The sequence below is a fragment of the Psilocybe cubensis genome, chromosome 3, assembly GCF_017499595.1.
Source record: "Psilocybe cubensis strain MGC-MH-2018 chromosome 3, whole genome shotgun sequence".
Taxonomy (NCBI): domain Eukaryota; kingdom Fungi; phylum Basidiomycota; class Agaricomycetes; order Agaricales; family Agrocybaceae; genus Psilocybe; species Psilocybe cubensis.
In genome coordinates, this window is record NC_063001.1 from 2,825,622 (window position 1) to 2,839,322 (window position 13,701).

The 13,701-nt window shown below is 45.1% G+C and overlaps 3 protein-coding genes across 3 annotated transcripts; all 3 read right to left on the bottom strand.

Moving 5' to 3' along the window:
- Nucleotides 1-4,850: 4,850 nt before the first annotated feature.
- JR316_0003751 (Pumilio domain-containing protein C6G9.14) lies at nucleotides 4,851-7,552 on the bottom strand (the record flags this gene model as incomplete). The annotated part of the gene is made up of 10 exons (XM_047889521.1): nucleotides 4,851-4,924; nucleotides 4,978-5,115; nucleotides 5,172-5,409; nucleotides 5,473-5,679; nucleotides 5,737-5,832; nucleotides 5,885-6,004; nucleotides 6,071-6,232; nucleotides 6,296-6,538; nucleotides 7,254-7,433; nucleotides 7,493-7,552. The coding sequence occupies 10 exons, from the start codon at nucleotides 7,550-7,552 to the stop codon at nucleotides 4,851-4,853; spliced, it is 1,518 nt and encodes a 505-aa protein (XP_047751895.1).
- A 645-nt stretch (nucleotides 7,553-8,197) lies between these two features.
- Nucleotides 8,198-12,124, bottom strand: JR316_0003752 (Kinesin heavy chain; the record flags this gene model as incomplete). Its single annotated transcript, XM_047889522.1, has 17 exons — nucleotides 8,198-8,227; nucleotides 8,384-8,544; nucleotides 8,605-8,791; nucleotides 8,843-8,983; nucleotides 9,036-9,197; nucleotides 9,248-9,397; nucleotides 9,458-9,522; nucleotides 9,575-9,836; nucleotides 9,902-10,150; nucleotides 10,213-10,875; nucleotides 10,936-11,165; nucleotides 11,220-11,363; nucleotides 11,422-11,578; nucleotides 11,632-11,705; nucleotides 11,764-11,774; nucleotides 11,835-12,026; nucleotides 12,090-12,124. 17 exons carry the CDS (start codon nucleotides 12,122-12,124, stop codon nucleotides 8,198-8,200), a joined length of 2,913 nt encoding a protein of 970 aa, XP_047751896.1.
- A 938-nt stretch (nucleotides 12,125-13,062) lies between these two features.
- On the bottom strand, nucleotides 13,063-13,506 carry JR316_0003753 (Transcription elongation factor 1-like protein; the record flags this gene model as incomplete). Its single annotated transcript, XM_047889523.1, has 3 exons — nucleotides 13,063-13,211; nucleotides 13,260-13,385; nucleotides 13,446-13,506. 3 exons carry the CDS (start codon nucleotides 13,504-13,506, stop codon nucleotides 13,063-13,065), a joined length of 336 nt encoding a protein of 111 aa, XP_047751897.1.
- Between the last annotated feature and the right edge of the window lie 195 nt (nucleotides 13,507-13,701).

Below are 13,701 nucleotides of genomic sequence, written 5' to 3' on the forward strand. Positions count from 1 at the left end.
TGGTTTAGGAGGGGTGGGAGTTGCTGACTTGACCGTTGCAGATACAACCTCGTTACCTTCGTCTGTGTCCGCCTTCTTAGGTTTCGGCTTCGAGTTCCCAAGGCCAAGATCGTCTTCATCATCCTCTATATGTGTTGACCGCGAAGATTGTTGTGAAACTTGTTGAGGACCAATGGCGAACGAGTTGTTATCCATCAGTGAAATGAAGCCATCGCTACTTGGCTGGATAGATGTCTCGTCTACCGACATGAAAGTAGCAGCAGTGGGAGTAGAAGACGAGGCCTCGTCAGTGGTACCCCACCAAGAAGAGCCCCCTTGCACTGGCGTCTCAGCTTCGTCTGCTGCTGTGGTATTGTACTTCGATGTATATGTATCATAGCGTGACTGGCCATTTAGACTATAGCCAGTGGGAGACGACTGGGAGGACGAGATGGAAGTAACTTCATTTGTAGGCGCAGGTGGCCTTTGTCGCATGTAACCCATCGCTGATGATGCCCGTTCGATCTGTATTTGAGAATAAGGAGAAGAAGTTGCCATAGCGGATGTCGTGCGCTGGGGAGGAAGTGAAGTTGGATTGGAAAAAGAGGGCTGTGGAGAAGATCGAGCAGAAGGCGTAGTAGAAGAAATAGTGCTGTAATGAGCAAAAGGGCCTGCGAAAGGTTGGCCTGCTGATTTAGCCTGATCATCCGTGTGACTCGGCTCGTCGGTATCCCCAGTTACTAACTTTGTAAACCTTCCTTCAAGCCATCCACCAATGGTGTCCAAGCTTGGTTTACTCAACTTGCCTCCAATCCAGGAACCACCCTTTTCGCCATGAACAACGCCCGATATTCTTTGTTGTAATCCTTGCAGTTGTTCTAAAAGTGCGGCACTTGTATACGGAGAAGTTTGGCTTAGTGAAGAGGCTATAGCTTCGCAATATCTGCTACTTCATAAACAATTTTGTCAGCAAGGCAGATGGGAAAACTGACCTATTTGCTAGCTGAATGTCACCGATTTCAGCAAGTGAGATAGCTCTTATGAACCTATAAGCTTGAAGATGGGGTAAGCCGTGGAACGGTTCATGACCTTTGACCGTAGGAACAAGCGACATGGCAAACTCGAGAATCTCTGATAGTATGATGGCGTCCGAATCTTTCATCGCCTCGCCTGGGTTTTTTGACCCAACAAGAGTGATTCTCGTGGAAGGGTTTCCAAATCCACCTAATAAAGATGATTGCGATGAAAGCAAGTAACTAAAAACGCGATTTTAATCACATCAGTGTTGTTTACGAAAAGCATGCACGGACCATGAATGAGCGGCTTCAACCCAATTATGAGAAAGCAGTTGGTCGCCTAGGGCAGTCAAAGCACCGGACGTTTCTGGGGTCAGTGGCGATGAAATGATCATGGCAGCGGTCTGCGCCCAATTCGAAAGCGCTTCTGCAGGAAGATTCTGTTGCAATACAGGGAAATTAGGTGTTCGAGGTGTAATAAGTGGAGCTATGGGAGTTTGGACTTGGAGACGACCAGTAGCTCTTTGCAATAGGTTAACGGGCGCCAGTTCCTGGACTATATACAAAGTTGATTTGGAAAAAGACCTTGGATAACGTAAAACATACCAGCAGCAGGGCCTTGACCAGAATATAAACTGTATGCCACCCTCAAACTTTCCCGGTTGTTTTTATGACTTTGGATCCCCCCACCGTTAGTAACTCCGCGTGGCACTTCCTCTTTAGAACTAAGCTCAGTTCTTAAAAAGTCGCTTACCACTTCCTTCCAAGATTCCTTGTCAATGCTACTCGCAATGATCATAGCATGTGCCCAAAGCTTTTGATCCATGGCGAATTGATATGCTTGACGACGTTCGCCTTGCAAAAGCAGGTCTTCTATTCTGTCAAGCGTTGAAGGTCGGAGAGTAACGACGCTGATAGGTGTCTCGTCAACAGGTCCAGTATTGAAAGCTTGAGTAAACATATTAGTTTATATCTGGGATGGTAGTCTGTTGAATAAACCTTGAAGGGACACTCCATCTTGCAGATTGGTCAAGCTTTCTAATCGAGGTACCAGCGCTGAGCGAACAGCAGACTCTGCTTGTGGACTTTTTGGTCACGAGTTAGGTCAGTAATTGTATTGGCGTGGAGAAAGACTTACATCCCAAGAAGTCGACCATCATTTTCGACCATGATGGATAACAACTTCACAAGAACGAGTTTATCTTCTGCTGCTTGTTTTTCAGCATAAACAAAATATCCAAGGCCTTGGTGGATTTCACTCGCACGGCTAGCGAGATATGCTATAACACCGGCCTTCTTCGTCTTTGTTTGAGTGTTTTGGCCTGGTCTTACAAGACTGATTGACGAAGTTCCTGGGTCGGCCAAAAGCGGTCCTGGATAAGCCGTTCCTGACGTGGTGAGAACACTTTCCGGGAGGAACTTTTGCATTACATGTATCTTAAGTTCAGATGAAGTTCTGGAAGATAATGCGACATCGAATCCAGCATTTTGACCAGCCATACCATGGAAACAAGTGACCATTTTGCCTCCAAATCCAAATGTGACTACTGGTGCTCGGGCAGAAGTGCGAGATAGTGGGTCATTGGCTCCAATTAGTGAGGGAGATGGTGCATACTGCGCTGCAGTATTCTTCACAATAACGTCCTGAGGTCCGAATTTGTCAGACCAGTGAGATGCTGGACGGAGATTGTCAACAGTACCCAAAGGTACATGAGGTGTAATTCCAACCAACGGACGAGGAATCGCGCCGAAAGTGGATGAAATACCGTTACCCGTATTAAGACCTGCATTTACTGGAGGTTTCCTTTCGTTAACCGGTCCGTGGGAAATAGAAAGAGGAGATGATGTCCTAGGAATGTAATTATTTGTGCTTTGAATGTGTTTAGGTGCATAAGGGTCGTGAATCTCTCGGTTCATGGACATTTCGCGTCTCTGGGGTGGTGGTGGTGCATAAGATTTAGGTTGAGGAGGCGGAGGTAGCTTGTTTTGAGTGTCGTCACCAGACAATACTGTTGTGGCCTCTGGATCTTCAACATCCGTGTTGGTTTGAGGGGGAGAAAAGGGAAGGGGCACAGTCCTAGGTGATACCGTTTGCAATGGAGGGTCATTGGCACCTGGGTGGTCGTAAACTCCGTGTATTACGTCGTTAAGTGAATTTAGAGGGGCAGACGATGACTTATGTTCATTAGCGTGAGATTCATTAGCATAATTTGCCGGATCGTACGCCTCCTCGCTCGGAATCCGGAGTGAAGCCTCATTAGTGGAATCGAATGCCAGGGACCTAGGAGGCGGATATGTCTGCTCAAATTTAGCTTGAGACGTGGAATTGGTTTGAAAAGTGGAGTCTCCTTGTTGTTGCGGAGAATATGTGCCATGGCTGTACGATTGTTCAGTCGCAACAGGGTTTGTATAGCTAACACCCCTCGAATATAAATTCGAATCTAACTCCGTTGAAGGAGGTGCATCTTGATTATGAATGACAGGCGGTTGTTGGTATTGTCCATACGACGTGGGGGCTTCAACTGCCTGCGGGTACGGAGGCTGGACATAGGATTGGAATTGTGAATACAGCTGTGCTCCGCTACTTGCAGAACGAGGTGCTTTCCTACTCGGCAATGTCTGCAAGAAGGGTGGGTCGTATGCGTTTGAAACTTTTGGTCGTGTCACAGTCGACTTTGTCGGGGTGGGAACAGGTGGTATGGAAGCAATCCCCTTACTATACGAAGAGTCTAAGGATGAAGGTGGCGCCAAAACTGGTGGTAAATACGATGGATTTGAAGGTGCCTTCGTATGCGAAGTAGGGGCGTAAGGATCGTAGGAAGAGGCAGCGGCAGGAGGATCATAAGCACTATATGCCGAATACGCTGTTGTTGGAGCTGTATATGTTGTGGGCGCATACGTATTATAACCGGTAGTCTGCGGTGGAACATCTGCTCGATGGGTGGCATAGCCTATTAAATACTGTTACAACCACAAGATCATGGGTGAGAAAAATTAGAAACGTACTTGAGTAGTCCGGTGCTACATCTTGTTGGTGGTGGTTATCCCATTGCCTGGCGAGGTCTTTGGCAGAAGAGCTGTACTGTACATTGTCCGACACCTTATGGTCCTCCGTATTGCTAGGGTATTCCGTGAAAGTTGAATGTTGGACAGGGTATGAATCAGGGCGCGATGCGAAGTCGAAAGTTTCCGCTTCTTCAGCATTTGAAGCATTACTGGTAAATAATCCGTCTGGTGGAGGGTGAGGTGATGTCGATTCTCCTCCCAAAGTTGAGAACAAGTCAGAACCAGACTCCTCCGAGCCAAAGAGGGAGGCTGCCGCTTCGACGCCGTTCATGATATGTGCAGTGACTGGTAGCTGCCCAACTCGATTTTAAGCGAAAAGTGGTCCAGGAAATAAATACGGCGCAAAGGTGGAATGCGTCCAGTTTTGCCGATATTTGGTGAGCTTTACAATTATTTCACGAAGTCCCGACACGTCACATTCCCACAAAGAGTGCCGGCCACGGGACAGTCGACCGCTGGTATACCCCGGGTCTGTGACTTTCACAGTTAATGTGTCTCTCAAAGCTCAAAGTGAGTTACATTGAAGATAATTGGCTTTGGTATCAAAGGAATATCTGAAAGACAGCAACGTTAAGATAATGGTATAGTACGAATACTTTGAAGGAAAATAAGTAATTTGTATTAGTGGAGTGTTAGCATCAAAACAGCGATCAATGAAGTGAACAAGAAGAGCAATGCGACGGAAGAGATACAGCATAAAATGAGAAACAGAGAGAGAACATAGCAAAGCATCAGGAGACAGATAACATGATAGAGTGTGCGATTCGGACAGAGCGATACACTGGGCATTCAAGCGGAGTTTTCGGCAACCTGTCTAGGACGTTGCGGCTGTGTTTGGTAAAAGTCATTCACTATCCGTTCGACTACATACAGTTCAGTAACATCGTTCAGCTATAAAATAATGCATTAAACTAACTTGATAAAAGCGGTCCTTGCCGCTTAGTATTCTGAGGGGTTGCTTCCCGTAGTGCAAGGACGAGAGGTTTAACTCGAGCGAATAAAGTTTCTCGTTGATTGCCTTCCACCAGAAGTAAAGAGCGCTGCAAAACATAATCTAAGAATACTCAGTCAGAAAGGTAGTATATACAGGGACACAAAAAGGTACTCAACTGGCATACTGATCATTCATCATCTTAACAATGGTATTATCAAAATCTGGAGCCATCGTCATGATTTCTTGTATTAATTTGTGTCGACCATCGCTATCGGTGTGAACGAGGGCTTTCTCGCAAACATTGGAAGCATACTTATGATGCGACAAGGCAACAAGATTCTTGATTATTTTGGAAATTACTATGTTTCTGTCCTTTGCTCGTCCTTGCTCGATAATGAATTGTATAACATAGTTCTGATACCACACGTATTAGAATCAGCAATTTTTGCAGGATGTCAATGATGAAAACAGACGTACGCCATACTGATCTTGCATCAATTCGATTGTATGGCGATGAATAGATTCTAGAAGACCTTCAAGGTATTCCGGAGAAATATATTCGAGGCACCTCTGCAGTACACGACATCCATATGAATGGGTTGCAAGGTCCAGTATGTTTTCACTTATTGAAGGTAAGAACGTTAATAGGTTAGGATTTACTACCTGGATTATTTTTTGGATGACCTGGAACGAGAACGATGTAAGGTTTTGGCTCATTGATATATCATTGGTAACAAATACATGATTTCCGTGAGGGTTTTTGATGCAGGTTAAAATATCTTTTTCCAGGAGTTGGATTATGATTTTGTGGCCAGATTCCGGAACATAATCGATTAGCTTAAAGAAAATTGTGAGTCCAGCCTTGGTATCTTAAATAATAATCACTCACCTTTTGAACCACCCGGCAGCCATATATGTGAATCGAAAAATCTAGCGCTCGCCGTATCACCACATCGGCAATCGCATCTTTTTGACCCATCATCCCATGGTCGAGAAATTTTTGAATAACCTGGTCGATTGGTGTCCGTAAATTCAGAAACCTTGATTCCATCTATACTCTGTAAACCAAACTTACATAATTCCCAAAAACATTCTGAATTAATTCTTCTGTGTGTTTCGGGTGGATTTCCTCGAAAGCGCGTTGCTTTTGCTCATCAGTAATTGTCTCAAGCTTGCCTTGGATAAAACGTGATCCATGTTGATCATTACTGAATTCTACGACATGCCCGAGGATTTCCTGCATTCAAGGTCACCGTCTTCTAAGTTCGACATTATTCTGATAATCAGCCATGATGCATACCGAAAATTCCCAATGTTTTTCACGGTTCTTTCTAAAATCGCTCATAAGAGTGGTGCAGTCTGTAAACAGATACGGGCGCCGAGATTTGCGGTTTCCACGGTGGACCGACGATACAAGCATATGGGTCATCGGCGACGGGCGCTTAGCCTCCGGTCCAGAAAAGACAACTGCACTCGACGGCGTTGTGGTAAGTAAAGAACGCGGAACATTTTGAGGGTTAACATGTCCAGCGTCGAGAAATTTCTGGTCATAACGTTTTAGAAAAGCCTAACTGTTGAAATGCTTAAGCGAACCTGATTACCGAACCCTTCGTTGAAAGGGGACGAAATTCCCTTTGTCCTTGTTACATTCGACAGGCTATGTGTCATTGGCTGAGATGTCCAACTATGATGAGGCTGGTTATGACCTTGTGGTACAAAGTGTGTACCTGGTGCACCAGTAGGATAGAGATGCGGTGGAGGGATGTGGTTGGAATGTGAATCAGATATAGCAGAATTAGAAAGAAGCGGATAGGGTTGGAAAGGTACAAGATTGTGCGCAATCGGAGACGGCACTGAACTGAACTGATCGCAAAACGTGAATGAAAAGTCAATCAATGGTTCCGGGGGTGGGGTCAAGTAATAGCTTCCATAATCAGGCAATGGCAGATTTAAATTCACTGGCATTGGTGGAAAGGACGGGGGGAAAGGACCTAGTTGGAAATGTGAGGAGCCCATCCCAAGGTGAAATATTCTTGTGTCCAATGACGAAGAAATCTGTCCATCATGGCGGAAGGAGAGATTTGGATGTGGATATGCAACAGGATGGGGACCTGTAGGTGACATTGCAGGGCTTATATTTGCTTCCGGATAGACCTGGAAACCCGGTATTGGTGGTAGAGGAAACCAACCATGTATATGTCCATTCTGATTAAGATGAATACAAATTCAAGACATCATAATAGGTTCGAAGCACTTACTGGGCTTGGATTAGAAGCTACCGGTGCAGATGTTTCGATCCGACCAGTTTCATTCTCTTGGGGCGGTGGCATATGCGGGAGAAATATATTCGGAGGCGGTACAGTCGTATTATCAGGACGGTCATGAGTTGGCCTTAAAGTTGGGTAATGTATTTCTGATCCAACTGTTGGTCCCCATACCTAAATTAAAACGGATGATTTAGATATAACATAAAAAACGCGGAGAAATGACGACCAACCTGCCATTCATCTTTATCGGCATTGATGGACGACTCACTACACGAATCGGTATGGCACATGGTTGGAACAATGGTAGTAGATGGTGATGTTTTCTGGAGAAGGTAAGTAGCTCGAAAAAAAATTTAGAAAGAGATGCGAAAGGAACAAAGGGTGAAAAAAAAAAACTGGAAGCAGAAAGCCTCATCAGGGGTGACCCCGTTAAACAGTCGCCACTAACGGAGCAAAATGGACGCGGAATTAAATTAGGCTAGAGTTTAAAAGGAGGTAAAATCTGAAAAGATTATTACATCAAATCAGCCGCGTTTCAAAGGGATCAATTTGGTCAATGGATACTTACGAACTATCCAAAAGAGGAGAATTTGTGCAAATACCAGTTCCCCGCCAGACTTCAGAGCAACAGCAGACTGTTACGATGTCGTAAGTCGATGCTTCTTAGCAAAAATTAGCTAGCCGATCAAGGTCGATCAAACTTATCGCCATGTTTTTTTCTGAGTTGAACCAGTCAAAAGGTACTTAATAAAGCAGCACCGGTTGTAATATTACTTACCGAAGAAACACGACACCATGTCGTCATGCCTTTTGAAGCCTTGAGGACTGGAGTTGAGTGTATGTGCTAAATATGTATATTTCTAATATAATAGAACAGACTGTGCTAGAAGAAATACAGAGCGAGCAAAATCCGAGGAAAGGAAAAAACGAATCTATTATCGAGAATTGAAGAACCATGAAGCCCGCTTGGCTGTGGTGCCGAAGAGCAAAAGTAAAAAAAAGGGTTGAGCGACCACGATACAGATCGCGCCAGGAACATAACTCACCTGATCTAAAAGATCGTAGATCATGGGAACATGCAGTGAGCCACGTAGAAAAAAGAAGAGAGAAAAAAAGCTTACATACCCTGCATCTTCGTTCTGAACCCGAGAGAGAGGGTTAGCGGAAGAAGATCCGCCACCAATGGGGACAATCGGACTTGGTATACTGGCACCTCCACCTCCTCGCAAAGGTTTTGCTATGCGGCCGAAATTCAGTGTAGAGGACGTGACAGCTTTCTGGGCTAGAGGATTCCAATCTGTAAGCGACGGCTTGGTAGCCAACAATAGGGGAGGAAACCTACCCCTAGCTTGATCCAACCGCTCTTTGACTGCTTGCAACTGCGTCTCGAATTTCTGGTTTTGAACAGAAAGTCGTCGATCTGCATCTTGAAGCAAAGTCTCTAAGTTTTGAATTCGCTCGTTGCGCGCAAGCAATTTGCGCTCTGCAATGCCAGCTTCTTTTTTCAGTGATGAATTTTGATCGACAAGCTAAATACTGGATTAATAGGTGGAATCAATGGAACGGGTGTGCTCTATTACCTGTTTTTGGACCAATGTCAGCTGCTCTAGATTGCGTTCGAGGAAAGCCATCTTCTTCTGCTGCGCTTTGTTGTTACTGTTTCGAATTACATTGCTGTACTGCTCCTTCATCTCATCCAATTGAATTTCTAACTCCACAACCTTCCAGGCATGTTAATATACTTCGGCAAAAAATAGGAATAGGCAGCAAAACCTTTTCACAACGATTTTGTAGGTCCCGCATGAGAGATTTCTTGACGCCATCGAACTCTGCGAGCTGCACATTTATCGCCTTTCTTGTTCTTTCGAGATCTTGTGCACTCTCTGCAAGATTCTTGCCGCCTTCTATACCGGCAGAGGTAACGGCAAACGCGCGCTAAACACAACAAATGAGAAAGAATGGCAAGGAAGATCAAAATCTGATACCTTCAGCTCTTCATTGACACTCTTCAGACTTTCGATTGATGCGTTAAGGCTTCGAACTTCATTGTTCCTGACTTCTAGCTGCTGTTTCAGGTCAGACACTTCGCTCAATAGCGCATCACGTTTGGCCGAATACTGAATCTCCAATTTATTCTGGAAAAATCGAAATCAAAGTAAGTGAAAGGATAGATTCCAACAATTATGTTCACTAACTTTGAGGTCGGACATTATGTCGGCTACATCGCCATTATTGGCCTCTTCGTCATGTATTGTTTTTTCTGTTCGGATATGTCAGTATCCAACGCAATATCCCTAGGTTTAGAAATTTACCCAGCAATTCCTCATAGTCAGTTTCCAACGACGTCACTCTCGCCTCTAATTCATCCCTTCGGCGAGTGATCATCTCATTCTCCTCCTGAACCTGTCGAAGACGATCAACGGTTTCTTTAACGAGGGTTTGGCCTTCGGAAAGTTGTCTTCTAATGGCTGTGATATCGTCGGCGGTCAGCGCGCCGGAAGCTTCCTGATCAACGTTGTCAAGTTTGGCGAGAATCTGGCGTAATTGCTCGTCTTTCTCGGAGAAAGCACCTTGCTGTTGCCACAGAAGAAATTTTAAACTTTTTTCGGCAAGTCGCAGACAGGGGAACGGAGACTCACGGTATCGAATTTGGCCATCATCATGGCCATCTTCTCTTGCTTGCGTTTCTCTTTATCTTCTGCTGATGCGTCTTTTTGGGCTGACTTCAACTCTGCTATTTGCTTCCTGAGCTCTTCTAACTCAGCTTTGGCGTCTTGATTCTGTTCTTTAAGGATGTCAACCGTGATGACACTCTCCTTGTTGTCGTAATCTAATCGTTCAACTTGTAATCTCAGTTCGTTCAGCTGACTGGACATCGCTTTGTTTTCCTGATAAAGGTAGATAAGCAACGCTGTTCCTGAGGCGCGGAACACTAAGAAAAGATACATACCTTGTTAACTGAAGCCTCCTGTTCTTTCAAAAACGCTAATTCTTCCCTCAACTCTTTCACGAGTTTCTCAGCAGCGGCAAGTGTCGATTCTCTTTCGGCAAGGGCATCGCTTAACTCATTCTCGCGCTTCAAGAAATCCTCTCTTTCGTCTTTATCCAAACCAATAACAGTTGGTGTCGCCGGACGTGACTCGAGCTCGCTTCTGAGACCTTCGATGTTTGGATTTACAGGAGTCATACTGCGAGATGTTGATGCAGGTGTCGATGGGGTAGGTGAGGTTGGCGTCTTCTTTGCCGACGAAGCTGCCTTCAAAGCAGCTCCGGCTTTACTGGGTAATACCCAATCAGCCTCGTCCACGGTCTCCCCACCACGCCATCGTGCCAGTTCCTCCTCCAAGGCCGCGATATACTTCTGGTATGATGTATTTGCCAACTGTGTCTTCGCAAGCAAACCTTTCAACTCCAGTGGCGAGAGTTCAGCATTAACACGAGCAGAGTTCTTAATGGATTTCGCGCGAATACCAAATCGAAGTGTAGAAAGGGTCTCAGCTTCGTTGTACGATGATGGAGAGCAATTGATAATTAGTGTTGTTCGAGAGTTTCCCCCGAGAGATTCTTGTAGAATACGTGTGAGTTTGGAGTCACGGTATGGAATGTGCTTTGCCTGTTCAAGCAAATTATTCCTCAATGATAATTTCGGATATTACAATTGGGTTGTACGCACTTTGCTATCGGTCAGGGCATTAATAACCATACCAAGAGCAGACAAAGACTTGTTGATCTTTTTGGCCTCTTCTAATGTCTGGCCCGAAGCTCCTGTCTTTCCAACTTTCTCCGAACCAGCGAGATCGACTAGATATAGATTTCCTGTCTTTTGGGCCCCCGTTTCAGTATTTCGCTGTTGAATCGTAATCAGAAAAATCGAATGTGACCGGGATGATTCAGCGTTCATGTCTAAGTTCGACAAATGAGGTAGAGGCAATGATCACAAAGGGGAAAGCAACACACTTGTCGATGTAACAACCCTAGCAGCGCCTCCTGTCCGCATGATCTCATAGACCTCAGTCGCACTACTGACGTAGTAGTCAGAAAGATTCTTGACATAAACACCCTTTGATTTCTCTTCGTGGACTTGCAAATTGTCGTTTTGAGCTGCACAGACGAGATAAGTGTATTGATTGATGCGATCTAAGCGGGAGATCCAACGCACGAGCAAGCAAATCCCGAATTCTTTCGAGGTAGATTTCCATATAGGACACTTTCACGACATATTCCAGATGAGCGTCACTCTCTACGATTGACCGAAAAATTTGCTCGGTGATACGAGGAATTATCCCCTTCAGCTCTTCAGAGTCGATATCGGCGCCCTAATGTTGTGACGTTGACACAAGAATGTTATTGTATATTTCGCAGGACATACCATCATTGTGAACGTCTTTCCGCTACCAGTTTGACCGTATGCAAACACCGTGCCATTGTAACCATCCAAAACGTCTGTATCAATTAGTAAGATTGATTGTAGACGCGACTTTAGTTTCGATAATTCACCCACCTTTGACGATGCTGAGTTTAAGTGGAAGTAGTCAAGCCCGGAAGTCTGCAAGTGATGACAGCGAAACTCACTCTTTAACACCATAGTCAAACACTTCATGTTGAGTCGTGCCCATAGGGAACACCCTGTCGAAAGTAAACCCATCTTTCTCAGGACCCGAGCTGACCGCAGCTGATTTGAGGTACGCGGTCTGCAAGTTGTCATCGAAAGAAACAACGATGTCGCCGCCTTCCCTTTGCTCGATCGCGTTGACGGGACGAAACCTATGAAAAAAATCAGGACCATGACCGACTAATAAGACCTCCTTGATTCCTTGGGGAACTCACCGACAGACTACCTTGATGTTATTAGAGCTTGCCATGAGGGACCTGCTGTTCGTTGCTGTCTTCTATACCAAGATGATTGATTAGGCGCGACTCGAACTGGGAAGTCCCAGACAAATCGCGAATTGTAGTACGTAAATGTCGGTGTAGTTGATACCCAAGTGATTATAGTGGCATGAAGATGGTGAGTATAGGATGATGAGTCGTGCAGCAGGTTACCCGATTAGAAACGTCAAGTGCGGCAACACGCCTTTTAATGTTTGCATTTGTTGTAAATGACTTTGTCAACACAATCACTGTGATTGATTTGTTTTTAATCTCAACTTCAAGCTGCTTAAGTCGGTCCCATGCTGGTTCATTCGGATCATATAGACTTGGATTAAACCCGACTTCTATGGACTATCAATGTTGTTGAAACTCATAACCCAAATTTCCTATTCCACAAAATGGTCTTTTTCTCTGGCTGATTTGAAGTTTATGCGCCTGGAAGAAATAATTACTTGCGGTGTCTTTGAATTGCCCGAAAATCCAAATCCTATTGTGATGGTCAATGACTTCGGTGAGATGTTCGTCTTGCACCGGCAAGGTTGGAATGGGTGTTCGAGAAATGGCAGGGTGGGCATTAATTGCACCGAAACGAAGCAGTCTCTCAAACGACTATTCACCCGCCTGCAGAGACAACCTCCTAATGGATCATTCTCGTGGTAAAAATGTATGGTTAGAGACTCAACGTTGAGTGTCGGAGGATGTACTTCACAACAAACTAAACCGCAATACAATGATATACAAGCCAGATGAAGGGCGCTATCGTGATGCGCAATCATAGCGCAAATATGACACTAGCCTTGAAGAGGAGTTATCTATCACTGTCTCAAAGGCAGATTGGTTGAAACCTAAGTGCAGAGCGGCGTAATGCAACAACGTCAAGCAGAGGAATAAGAGAATGCAGCTAAGATTCGTCAGTGGAAGGTTGGTTCTATTCTTCGTCTTCACTATCCACAGACGCGGGGACGGGAATTGGTCGACTGGATGACGCCACAGGGCGACGTGCGATCTGCTCCTCGCGTTGTGCGGCATCTGCGGCGTCTATCCACTCCGAGTAGATATCGATGGGCTCAGTCAAATCTGGAATATATGAGGAGGAGGATGGAACGGATAGCAATGCATACATACGATTGACTTTGCTCTGATACCTCTGATCACATACTCTGCATACTAATTGGGCAACACCCTCTTTTCTATCGAGTCTGACGGTTACAGACTTGTCATGATGACAGAACAGACAGGTAAAGGTGGTGTCTGTGTAAAAACACATAGTTGCATTAGTTGGCGCCCCTTCAGAACGAAGGTCTTACATACCAAGAGGGACCTTTTGTCTAGCAGGGCCTGGTTTCCTGGAAGACTTCTTTCGCTTACCCATGGCAAGGAATCAAGTCCTATACCAAGCAGGATTTAGAAAGTGTAAATGAGCCAGTACATTGATGCTCGCCTTTATGGTAAAAATGGTGCTGAAGCTCTGCAAGTTGGCAGAGCACCAATAACTTAATGGGTGCCGCGGTCGGCATCAAGATGGTGATTCCTAATGGGGAATGTGGCACCACCACGTGATGAAGTC